General features: G+C 40.5%; 1 protein-coding gene across 1 annotated transcript in view; it reads left to right on the plus strand.

The window, feature by feature from the left end:
* LOC115224727 overlaps positions 1 to 14051 on the plus strand; it is a 41690-nt gene that overhangs the window by 14705 nt on the left and 12934 nt on the right. The window contains exons 2-3 of the mRNA XM_029795599.2: positions 10335 to 10391; positions 13772 to 13967. Coding sequence (XP_029651459.1) covers positions 10335 to 10391; positions 13772 to 13967 — 253 coding nt within the window. The remainder of the gene's footprint in view (positions 1 to 10334; positions 10392 to 13771; positions 13968 to 14051) is intronic.

Below are 14051 nucleotides of genomic sequence, written 5' to 3' on the forward strand. Positions count from 1 at the left end.
TCCCCCCCCCCTCGTTCTTCTCTGCTTCTCTACCATACCAAAGTTTCAATGATCTTTGTCATAGATTCCAAGAATTATTCACATTCCACTCTGCAGGTTTTCAAAGACAGCAAAATTTTTCTTTGTCTTTCCACCCACCACATACCACCATCCCTGCACCTTTCTCCATCTCCTTATTCTTTCTGTTTTTCCATTTTTCCCTCTTCCCAAAGACATTCTCGAAAACAATTGGTTACCGATGGATATTGTGTGCGTATGTGCAAATCTGTGTATCAGTGTGTGCCTGTGACTTGCACTCGACTATGCATGCGTGTAGCTGTTGATTCTAATAATGACATCAACATGTATGACATAGTTACAATATGAATGTAGTATTTCTCACAACAATGGCATCTGGAACCTCATGTCGTCTCCTTGCACTAATACCATTCTCCCTTCCTCCCACTCTTACACTGCTGCTGTTGCTCTCCCTCCCTCCTTTATTTGTACTGCTGCTACTCTCCCTCTCCTTATGCCTTTTCTGCAGTGTACTTTTGCTGTTGCTCTCCTCATTTCTCTCCTCTACTGTTGATCTCCTCCTTACTCTCTCTTGCTTATATTAATGCTGTTGCTCTCCATTACTGCTGCCCCCCCCTCCACCACACACTGTTCGTCCCTTCCTCTGGCTTCCACTCACAGTGCTGCTGTTGCTCTTCCTCCTATTCTCTCTCTCGCTGCTACTACACTCCTCTCTCCCTCCCTTTCTCGCTATTACATTCCCACCACTTTTTCTCACACCACTACTGCCTTTCTCTCTCTCTCCCACCACCATCCCCTTTCTGCCAGACCAGTTGTTGAAGGTTGGAAAGAATTCCGAAATTCCTGTTGAATTCCTGCTGGATTCTTGCTGTATTACTGTTGAATTTCTGCTGCATTCCTGCTGGATTCCTACTGCATTACTGTTGAATTTCTGTGGAAATTCCACCAGAAATAAATCAATAAAATAACTACTTGATGGAAATTTAGGGAAGCAACCTGAAGAAAGGAGGGGAGAGGTAGTAGATAATGCAAGAAGAGGATTTATATATATACTTCCATTATACAGTAAATCCCTGACTATTGCGGGTATCACATTCCAAAACCTCCCACAGAAATAATTAAAATCTAAAAAAAATTTAAATACCTTAGCTGCAGAAACCTGGATATATTAAGGAGACTGCAATATGAATTTCTATATATTAGCCAGGAAAATCTGTGATGTATTGAGTGCACAATAGGTGAACCGCGATATAGTGAGGGATTACCGTGTACACCAGTGGTTTTCAACCAGGGTTCCGCGGAACCATAGAGTTCTGCCAGTACAGTCCAGGGGTTCCGCAAGAAGTTACAAAACTGCTAAAATCGGCAGTAATTTTTAATTCTCCTGTGCAGATATGTGTGCATAATACTATTAAATTATTGCCCAGGGTTCCTCGAGCCAGTGGAATGTTTCCTTGGGGTTCCGCTCCAGCAAAAAGTTTGAAAAGCACTGGTGTACACAATACAATGAGAGTATGGACACTGCTCTCTTCATCTTTTGATTATAGATAAATATTTAAATTCCGTAATATATCTTCTCTTTTACTTGTTTCGCTTATTCGACTGCGACCATGCTGGGGCTCCATCTAAGAAAATTTTTTTAGTCAAATGACTTGACATTAGATCTTACTTTTTAAGTCTGGTTCTTATTCTATTGGTCTCTTTTGCTGAACTGCTAAGCTACACAAATACAAACATACCAGTACCAGTTGTCAAGTGGTGGTGAGGTTGAAGGCATGAGGGGAAAAGTTGGTAGTGATGGTAATGTGGAGGCACATGGCCTTGTGGTTAGAGTAGCGGACTATTATTTGCTTTTCATATGATTTTTTAGTGGTTAAATCAAACAGTTACAAATAAGCATTTGGTGATGAAAACATTGCTATTAAACTGTTTCATTTCCTTTAATTGTACAAAGTTAAATTAGATAATAGATTAATCATTTTATTTCTCAAGATAAAAAAAAAAAAAAGGTGAATATAATTATGTATTTTTTTAACTGACGAGGTTTATATGTGGGAGTTTTTACTTAAGGGTTGTGTCTGTATTATGTGTGTTAGAAATCAGTTAACTCTCCCTCACATTCCACCTATCTTAAAAACGACATATTGGATATTGTACTCCTAGATACACTGTCTGGAACAACTATGATCAGACAAAAGACCCCATTTGGCAGATAAATAAAAACAACAACAAAAAACACCTTTAGTGAATTTGAACTCAAGATGCACGAGTTTGTCCTTTCACCCTCCCTATTCTGCATTTTCTGGGTGGTTCTGCTGTGTTATTTCAAAATGCTTCGAAGTGGAATTCTATTGGTTGGTTCTAGAAAATATGAACCATTTAACTTCCCAGCTATGACATTAAAACATTTAACGGCAGTTTTACATAATTGGAACATTTGTTGTATCTCATAGCAACCACCGATCTCATGTCAATGAAAGGTCAACAGGAAGTTAGGGTGAGCCTGACAGAATAATTGCCCATTTATTACCCCACTCGCCTGCCTCTTTCTCCATGTTTTCTCCTGATTAAAATGATTTTCTTAGATAAGCACCAACAGCCATTGATGATTAGGGTAGAGAGAAAGATAGATAGAGGGAGAGAGAGAGAGATTGTTGTTTAACCCTAGGCCAGCTCTAATCGAGATGCTCTCTCCTGCTTTCTGCCTCACTCTTCGCCTTATCCTCTTTTTCTCTCTCTCCTTATTCACAGGTCCTGCTAGTAATAATAATCCTTTCTACTATAGGTACAGGCTTGAAATTTGTGGGAAGAGGTTAGTTGATTATATCAACCCCAGTATTCAACTGGTACTTATTTTATTGACCCTGAAAGGATGAAAGGCAAAGTCAACCTCAGTAGAATTTGAACTCACAATGTAAAGATGGATGAAATACTGTTAAGTATTTTTTCCAGTATTCAAGTGATTCTGCCAGTTTACTGTCTTTCTAGTAGTAATAATAATAATAATCATCATCATCATCAAACATCCGCTTTCCATGCTAGCATGGGTTGGACGGTTTTGACTGAGGGCTGGCAACCAGTCTTGATCTGGCAGAGTTTCTACAGCTGGATGCCCTTCCTAATGCCAACCACTCTGAGAGTGTAGTGGGTGCTTTTACGTGCCACCTGCATGGGGGCCAGTCAGGCGGTACTGGCAATGACCTCGCTCGAATCTTTTTACACATGCCACCGATACAGGTGCCAGTGAAGTGACGTTGGTAACAATCATGCTCGAATGGTGCCCTTCTACGTGCCACGGGTACTGAAGCCAGTTGACTGCTCTGGCAACGATCACAATGATCACGCTCGGATGGTGTTCTTGGCACCCTACTAGCACAGTCATAAGTGCCAGTAAGGCGACACTGGTAACGATCATACTCGAATAGCCTCTCTGTCAACGATCACACTCGTATGGTGCTCAATAATGATAATAATTTTGGCACAAGGCCTGAAATGTTAGGGGAAGGGCTAAGCTAGTCCTATTACCGAACCATCAATGCTTCTAATAATAACAAGTAATAATAATAATTATTATTGTTATTCAGAGATCCTGTTGTGTATTACTGGTTGTTTGCGTTTTTGAGTTCTATAATTTCTTGCATTTTCCCATGATTAGGATTTCATAGTTAATTAGTAAGTTCTCATTATCATTTAAAATTTTCTTGTTGATAACTAATTTATTTGATAATTAACTTCTCATACAATTAAGCTGGTATGTTTATCTTATATAAACGGACTGTGTTTTACCACAAATATCACCATCACCACCAGCACCACCACCACCACAACATCCTACCACACTCCAGTATCAAGTGACACACCTAATGAATATTATATAGAAATATATTCAAATTTCCAGGAATTTTATTCATGTCAGTTGAAATGGATGACTCGGATCTTTCTGGGTTTGAACGGCAGTTTTTTCTAGCGGTGTCATATGAAATTGTCACCCATAATTATGACCCATAGTATCGATCTATTGCATTTCAATCTGTTTTAGGGTTAGGGCTAGGGGTGGGGAAAGGGTATCTTTTTTTTCTTCAGAAATGTAAATAAACCCAATCTGTTTCTTAAACGAGGGACATATTCATACAGCACAGAATGTTTTTTTTACCTCAATAGACGTCAGCAATTGGTTGAAATTGAAGGAAAAAAAACTAATATTTTACAAACTATAAACAGATTGGGTTTATTTACATTTCGGAAGAAAAAAAAGATACCCTTCCCCCACCCCTAACCCTAACCCTAAAACAGATTGAAATGCAATAGATCGATACTAGGGTCATAATTATGGGTGACAATTTCATATGACACCGCTAGAAAAGATCCTTGCCCTGAGCTAAATGACAAGGAAGAACACATTTGATAATGTAGTCCAAGATAAACAATGTCTAAATACAAGACTGGATGGTTACAAGTGTAGTGCCTTTAATCAAAGATCTGACCTGGAGCTAAAAGACAGGATGATCATGGCTGGAGTGCCTTTGGACATAGATCTGTTTGTGGATCAGATCTAACCTGGGTCTGAACAACAAAGTTTCTATAAGCACAGGAGTGGCTGTGTGTGTGGTAAGTAGCATGCTAACCAACCACATGGTTCCGGGTTCAGTCCCACTGCGTGGCACCCTGGGCAAGTGTCTTCTGCTATAGCCCCGGGCCGACCAAAGCCTTGTGAGTGGATTTGGTAGACGGAAACTGAAAGAAGCCCATCGTATATATGTATATATATATATATATGTATATGTTTGTGTGTCTGTGTTTGTCCCTCTAGCATTGCTTGACAACCGATGCTGGTGTGTTTACGTCCCCGTCACCTAGCGGTTCAGCAAAAGAGACCGATAGAATAAGTACTGGGCTTACAAAGAATAAGTCCTGGGGTCGAGTTGCTCGACTAAAGGCGGTGCTCCAGCATGGCCGCAGTCAAATGACTGAAACAAGTAAAAGAGAAAGAGAGAGTCTTTCATAGAAACATACCTCCCACACAGCAGTGGATACACTAGGATGTGTGTGTGTGTGTGTGTGTGTGTGTATGCACAGATGTGCAGTTGCATGTGCATGTTCACTCTTCTTACCCGCCCTACCTACTCCTTGCTGTTGACTATATATAATTGGGTTATACTAACAGACATATAGCTTCCCCCAAAAGATAATTACAGCAAATTACATAGATGATGATGGTGGTGTTGGTGGTTTTAGTGTTGGCAGAAGTGATTATAATGAAAGAAAGTGAATATGTTTGGCTTGTCTCTCTTGCCCTCTGCCTTTGCTTCCTTCTTCCTCCTATATCTATCAACTCCATTGGGTCTGGGGTCTGGTTATCCATCTACTCATCCGGCCATTTATCCACTCACCCATCTTTCTCTGTCTGTCTGTCTGTCTCTCCGTGTATGTGTTTAACTACAGCTGCCTTCATTCAGTCTTAGCCTTGAAAAATGAAGCTAGCCTGATATTTATCTTTGCAACACACACCCATTCCACCATAATCAACAAAAAGTCAGTCAGAGAAGTTCTGGGCTAAAAGAAACACTCGTGATTCATGCTGCACGTGTTGGGAGCAGCTGGAGGTAGACCAACAAGGCATACATACGTAAAAAGTTTATTGAAAACTTTTGCAGAGATCTCATGTCTTGTTTAAGTTAGCTTGTTTGATGGTAATGCATGAAAACACACACATACACACACACACATCTAGTGCTTGAGGGGTAAAGGGATGCAGAGATAGAGGGGTGATTATGAGGCTGGTAGTGGTGATGATGTCTGTGTTAGAGTGATGAGGCATGATTGTGGTGGTGGTGGTGAGGGTAGGGCGAAAGTATATCTGCAGGCTCCTTGTCAAAAGGTAACATAACTCTTTTTTTCTTTCTGTTTATCTTACTCTGCACCCAGCGAGCTATAGCCATCCTGGTATCTATATATTCCCTGCCTCCCTCTACAGATAAACTATGTTGCAACAAGATGTCCCAAATTTTCTTATCTCTGAATACTAGACTCCTTTCAAATATTAAGAACAGTAAATAGTTTTCATTTATCTATTTATTTAACTTTAAATAAAACCGGCTTTCATGTTTAGAAGAAAAGTTTGGTTGTTTTAATATATACCTTGAGCAAGAAATGGCCACCCCAAGCTTTCTAAATGAAATTTGGTAGGAGGAAACTTAAAAAACAAAAAAACTAATCAGATGAACTAAAGCTGGGCTCTCAACCATTTTTTACCTAATGATCCCTTTGATTACTATTTTATTCTGATGAACCCTCATAGCCACTATGTATAGTCCTCATTATATGGTTAATGGTGGTAGGTAATTTAAAGGTAAAAACCGTGGCTTAATATATATAGATAAGAGAAGAAACGGTGCAATAATTAACAATGAGAAATGGATCATTGGTGTCGAAAAGTCATTATTTACTCTTTTACTTGTTTCAGTCATTTGACTGCGGCCATGCTGGAGCACCGCCTTTAATCAAGCAACTCGACCCCGGGACTTATTCTTTTTGTAAGCCCAGTACTTATTCTATCGGTCCCTTTTGCCGAACCGCTAAGTAACGGGGACATAAACACCAGCATTGGTTGTCAAGCAATGCTAGGGGGACAAACACAGACACACAAACATACACACACATATATATATACATATATATATGACAGGCTTCTTTCAGTTTCCGTCTACCAAATCCACTCACAAGGCATTGGTTGGCCCGGGGCTATAGAAGAAGACACTTGCCCAAGGTGCCACGCAGTGGGACTGAACCCGGAACCATGTGATTGGTTAGCAAGCTACTTACCACACAGCCACTCGAATTTGGAACATTGACAGCTGTTTCTGTTTACCTCGTTAAATTTAATGACCAACTTCAGAGAGGTTAAAATAAGCGTCTAAGGGATAGCAGTATCCATTACACTTCCGGTACATTACCTATGTTTAACTATGAGCGTACATATGCAAGCATATTATGCACATAAATTATAGGTAATGATGAGGATAAACGGGAGTTTATCAAGAATCACAATTGAGAGAAAAGAGAAAATGAACAACAATTGGTTTACATAAATTATTATTATTTATTGATTTGTATAGTGACAGTGTGACTGTGGCCATGCTGGAGCACTGCCTTTAGTTGAACAAATTGACCTCAGGACTTATTCTTTGTAAGCCTAGTACTTAATTTGTCAGTTCCTTTTGCTGAACCGTTAAGTTATGGGGACATAAACACACCAACATCTGTTATGTGATGGTGATGGTGGTGGGGGACAAACACACATACACACACAGAGTGAGACATGTATACATATATATATATGATGGGCTTCTTTCAGTTTTCGTGTACCAAATCCACTACTATAGCCTTGAGCCTTGGTGAGCCCAAGGTGTCACACAGTGGGACTGAACCCAGAACCATGTGGTTGGGAAGCAAGCTTCTTAACCACACAGCCATACCTGATCAAATCCACTGAAAAGGCTTTGGTCAGCCTGTGACGATATTAGATGTTTGCCCAATGTGCCACGCAGTGGTTGTGAGCCTGAAACTACAGCCACTCCTATACATTTTTTTTAATCGGTTAAGTTTATGAAAATTATTTGTTGGTTGAAAGTTTTGTTTATGGCACTTATGAAAGTGATGAGTGCCATACACGAAGCTCTTAGCTGTTGCTACACTTTAGTATAATAATTACCAAGCATGAAACTCTTGGCTCTTCAATCACATTTACGGATGTCTAGTGGTTATGAAATATAGACGTATTTTTGTGTATGTGTTTGTGCACGAAAAAGAAAAACAATTCTGAAAATCCACATTAGACCAGATCCAAACATATCTCTTAACAAAATGCTTTTAAACTATTTCGTGAGAATTGTCCGCCAAAAGGATGTAGAGTGCTGATTCTGAAAACACGCAAAACACATTGGACAACCTCAAGGAGTCCCATTAGGAGATGGCTTTGAGGAAACAATAAGAATTAACAGCTGTTATAGCTGTCAACATGCAAATCCATACTCCCAGTGATAAACAAGAGAGTTTGCTTCAAGTGTATAGGTTCGTGAGGCCAGATTTTATCTGAATTTCCAAGGTATTTAGGATGCGATTAAAAGATTACTTGCTGAAAAGGATACCAGTCTGTTACAGGAGTGTCCACTGCCTTCCTCTATGCCACTGGTACTTATTTACTACTATACCACTTGCCTTCCAATGAAAAAGGAAGTGGCTGTGTGGTAAGTACCTTGTTTACCAACCACATGGTTCCGGGTTCAATCCCACTGCGTGGCACCTTGGGCAGGTGTCTTCTACTATAGCCTCGGGCCGACTAAAGCCTTGTGAGTGGATTTGGTAGACCGAAACTGAAAGAAGCCTATCGTATATATGTGTATATAACATTAACATCGTTTAACGTCCGTTCTCCATGCTAGCATGGGTTGGACGGTTCGACCGGGGTTCTGGGAAGCCAGAAGGCTGCACCAGGCTCCAGTCTAATCTGGCAATGTTTCCACAGCTGGATGCCCTTCCTAACGCCAACCACTCCGTGAGTGTATATATATATATATATATATATATATATATATATGCGTGTGTCTGTGTTTGTCCCCCTAGCATTGCTTGACAACTGATGTTGGTGTGTTTATGTCCCCGTTACTTAGCGGTTCGGCAAAAGAGACCAATAGAATAAGGTACTGGGCTTACAAAAGTATAAGTCCCGGGGTCGAGTTGCTCGATTAAAGGCGGTGCTCCAGCATGGCCGCAGTCAAATGACTGAAACAAGTAAAAGAGTAAAGAGTAAAACATATAGATGTTCTTTGGTTTAGTTAAAGTTGTCGTAAAGAGCAGGTTAAAGTCCATAACTTAGTGTTCCTTAACTGTTGCTCGTCAACTCCTGCAGGAAAAACAGAAGCAGGGAGTGAAAAGAAAGGACTTGGTGTAGTTGTTTGTGTGGGGCTCTCATACAATGTGACCAAATGAGGTTTATTTTTCAACACAGTAGCCCTTGTGGTTCACACTCTTCTTCTATCAGTGTTGCAGTGCTTGGATCCCATTGCTGAAGAAGGTGTCATTATTATCATCATCATCATCATTTAGCGTCCGCTTTCCATGCTAGCATGGGTTGGACGGTTCAACTGGGGTCTGTGAAGCCAGAAGGCTGCATCAGGCTCAGTCTGATCTGGCAATGTTTCTACGGCTGGATGCCCTTCCTAACGCCAACCACTCCGTGAGTGTAGTGGGTGCTTTTTACGTGCCACCCGCACAGGTGCCAGACGGAGCTGGCAAACGGCCACGGACGGATGGTGCTTTTTACGTGCCACTGGCAGTAAAAAACGTCATCAATAGCAGATATGGTGTCATCAGTTCGATACTGCATCCCAACCAAGTGATATTTTTGTGTTGGGGAATACATCATAGTCAGATAGGTCCAAAACAAGAGAATAGAGAAGGTGGTCAACCAGTTCAAAGCCACAGTTATGTGCAGTAGCCATTGAAATGAAGGACTTGTGTGCTGGAGCATTGTCCTGATGAAACAAGACCCCTTTCGTCTTTTTTCTGGGCATTTGGTGTTTATAGCCCTTCGTAACTGCCACAGCAGATTGATATGATACTCCCCATTGATGCAGTGTGGCCTTTTTTGAAGATAGTCGATAATCACAATGCCTTTTGCACCCCCCCCCCCCAAACTAAACAAAAAATACTGAGGCTGTTATCTTCCCTGCAAATGTAATGACAGGTAAGGAGGGATCCAACTATATATGCTGGGGACTTATTTCCCTTTATCAACCATTAAGGTAGTACTTGGTGGTTTTTGAGTTGTTTTAAGTCTTATTTCTAGCAATAGTAGTGCTAGTCAGTACCCTCTGTCACTTTTGTGGCCTCTCTCTCTGTATGTATGTATGTATATATATATATAAAGTTAATCCAAACATGAAAACAGAAAGAGAAAACACAACAACTCGAGGACGTGGAACAAGTATAGTATTATTGGATGCTCAGCAAAGAAGGATGGTTTAACGTTTTGAGCGGAGCGCTTCGTCAGAAACATAAGAAAAAGAAAGATCCAAAGAAGGGAAGACGGAGGGAAAAAATCGCCAACTGTACACACGCGGTCTTGGATTGTATAAGTAGTGTGAGTAGCTCCTTCCATATCTTGGTTTCACAAAAGAATTTGAAGAAAGTGACACCATAAATGTGGCCATTGTTGACCAAATTTATTTGAAAATTTCACAAAATTCCGTCCCTAACAGATGAGAAGCATAATTGTTGGTTAAGTGTTCTAATTCATCTTTTTCTTTTCGTTGCAGAAGTATCCACCAGTAACCAAGGCCTGGCACAACATCCCAAACAAATTTCCACCTTCAGTAAGTTTCACTTTGTACATTCTTCCATATTTATGGTCTTGGTGTGAGCAGCAATAAAACCTGTTTATCAGGAGGGAATATAGTTGCTTAAGATAACCCCAATTCATGGTATCTGTTGTTATATTAACGTAGTAGTAATTCTTGAGATTGTTATTCTTCTCATCATCATCCTTCCATATTTTCCTCTTCCACTTATCACTCTATTATCACACAAAGATGAGACATGCCAACAAAATAGAAATATAATTATACTCTCCCTCATTCTTTCAGGCTAATTAAATGTTTTTTGTTTGTTCCTTCTCGAGCCATGCCTGGCTCATAAGGGCTGGTTTCTTGGCGTATAGGTTCTCCGCCTGGACGGGACGCCAGTCCATCGCAGGTGAGCTGCAAGATGCAGGAGGAAAGAGTGAGAGAAAGTTGTGGTGAAAGAGTCAGCAGAAGTTTCGCCATTACCTTCTGCCGGAGCCATGTGGAGCTTAGGTGTTTCGCTCATAAACACACACGTCGCCCTGTCTGAGATTCGAACCCGCAATCCCTCGACCGCGAGTCCGCTGCTCTAAACACTAGGCCATGTGCCTCCACAAATGTTTCTTTGGTATTTCATGTTCTATCTGCAGTGTATCATTTTCTACGACACTATTTTTTTGTATAGTTTTATACACTAACACAGTGATTAACAAATACAGTGGTGTAGAGCACTAATTTGTCGTTAAGGTGCACCATGGTATTTTGTAAATCCATGCTAATGTTTAAGTTTGATAGAGAAGCCTGATTAATAAAAAAAACATAACCAATATGTTTAGGCGTAGGAGTGGCTGTGTGGTAAGTAGCTTGCTTACGAACCACATGGTTCCGGGTTCAGTCCCACTGCGTGGCACCTTGGGCAAGTGTTTTCTACTATAGCCTCGGGCCGACCAAAGCCTTGTGAGTGGATTTGGTTGACGGAAACTGAAAAAAGCCCGTCGTATATATGTATATATATATATCTGTGTGTGTTTGTGTGTCTATGTTTGTCCCCCCAACATCGCTTGACAACTGATGCTCGTGTTTACACGTCCCCGTAACTTAGCGGTTCGGTGAAAGAGACCGATAGAATAAGTACTAGGCTTACAAAGAATAAGTCCTGGGGTCGAGTTGCTCGACAAAAGGCGGTGCTCCAGCATGGCCACAGTCAAATGACTGAAACAAGTAAAAGAGTAATAGTTTTTTCTATAAAATTTCAAACTTTTCAACTTTAAAACAGAGTCAAAACGATTCTGAACCACTGAGATAACCACACAATTGAACTTATTGGACACATCAGATGTAACAACACAATGCCAGCTTTTGTTCATTTGATGACGAAGATGATTAATAGCACTTGTTTTAGGGAGAGGCATTGGAAGAAAATCCTGGACTATTGACCTAAAACAACATCAGGACTGACAACAATATTAAAAGATAGTAGTGAATCTTCAGTAAAATCAACTTAGATGTACTTTAATCACACCCTAACACAAAACAAATTGATGGTCGTCAGATCAAGTAGAAGTCATCATAGCAAAAAAAATTAGCGTGTTCTGTCTCCTCTCTCTCTTTCTCTCTCTCTCTCTCTCTCTCTTTTGTCTCTTTTTACTTGTTTCAGTCATTTTGACCGGCCATGCTGGAGCACCGCCTTTAATCGAGCAACTCGACCTCGGGACTTATTCTTTGTAAGCCCAGTACTTATTCTATTGGTCTCTTTTGCCAAACCGCTAAGTGACGAGGACATAAACACGCCAGCATCGGTTGTCAAGCAATGCTAGGAGGAGAAACACAGACACAAAAACATACACGCACATACATATATATACATATATACATATACACGACGGGCTTCTTTTAGTTTCCGTCTACCAAATCCACTCACAAGGCTTTGGTCGGCCCGAGGCTATGGTAGAAGACACCTGCCCAAGGTGCCACGCAGTGGGACTGAACCCGGAACTATGTTGTTGGTAAACAAGCTACTTACCACACAGCCACTCCTGCGCCTATGGTGTATTGTTCTTTTTAAATGTCTGAACGCCAACAGTCTGTAATACTAGTAATGCCAGACACAACTAACTGCAGGTGGTCGTACTATTATAGCATTTGAGTCATTTCCTTTTTTTAGTTCATTTTATATTTAGTTAAGTTGTCAGTTTTTATTGAAGCCTCTTGTTAAAATATAAATAACTCTGAGACGCAATCTGCATGGAAAGCAAAAGTAGTTTTAACTTTAATACAGGGTGCATTAAAATATTAACTAAAAATAATTGTGAGTTGAAGCAAATTAGATAAGACAGATGAGTATATTATAGTTAGGGTTAACATATTTAATACAGTCTAACTTGAAATAAATGTGACAGAGATAGATAGGTAGATAAATAGATTGATAAGTAGATAGATAGGTAGACATAGAGAGAGACAAAGAAATAAATAGGTATGTGGTTATATGTATATATATGTATGTATGTATATATATATATATATATATATATATATGTGTGTGTGGAGGCACAATGGCCCAGTGGTTAGGGCAGCGGACTCGCAGTTGTAGGATCACGGTTTCGATTCCCAGACCAAGCGTTGAGTGTTTATTGAGCGAAAACATCCAAAGCTGCATGAGGCTCCGGCAGGGGGTGGTGGCAATCCCTGCTGTACTCTTTAACCACAACTTTTTCTCACTCTTTCTTCTGTTGGCCTGCTTGCTTAGCCAGCGGTGTAGCGTCATTTGTAGCAACATCTGATATATATATATATATATTAATATTATATTGTGTGTGTGTGGTGTGTGTAGCCATCTACATGGCTCAGTGGTTAGAGCGTTGAGCTTATGATTGTGAGGTTGTGAGCTCGAATCCTGGACCAGGCTGTGTGTTGTGTTCTTGAGCAAGACACTTTATTTCACATTGCTCCAGTTGACTCAGCTGTAGAAATGAGTTGCGACATCACTGGTGCCAAGCTGTATCGGCTGTTGCCTTTCCCTTGGATAACACTGGTGGCATGGAGAGGCCAGTATGCATGGGCGACTGCTGGTCTTCCATAAACAACTTTGCCCGGACTTGTGCCTGGGAGGGTAACGTTCTAGGTACAATCCCATGGTCTGTGTCGTGACCAAAGGGGGCCTCATCGTATCCATCTACATATCCATGTCTGTCTATCTACCCTAGACTTGTTTCAGTCTTATGACCCCATTTGTTTTTGTGTTGGTAAATACAAATCCACTACAAGCATTTCTCATAAGGAAATGTTAGTTATAGTAAACTGGTGTCCTATTTATTTTCCATCTTAATTGTGTATTGGGGCAGAAAACTACCTTCCTCATTGCTATATTTGAATAATAGATAAAGAATTTTATCGTTTGTTTCTCTCTCTTCCAGATCGGTCCCACACCATGCTGCAACAATCCTACATACGATCAACTGATTTCTCATTAAAACGTGGTTTAGTGACCACCATACGGTGGGAGTTTGTCGATGATTATGGAATATGGGGAGTTATGTTTGATTCCTTCTCCATCCCATACACTGATGACTGCACCTCAGACTACTTCTCAATTTGGGATGCATCCGGACGGTCAGTACATTTTTACTATTTTTCACCACCTCTTCTCAAAGGATATACCTTTGCAAACTAATACATGTATGCATCTGCATGCTC

The sequence above is a fragment of the Octopus sinensis genome, linkage group LG26 (genome assembly GCF_006345805.1).
Source record: "Octopus sinensis linkage group LG26, ASM634580v1, whole genome shotgun sequence".
Lineage (NCBI taxonomy): Eukaryota > Metazoa > Mollusca > Cephalopoda > Octopoda > Octopodidae > Octopus > Octopus sinensis.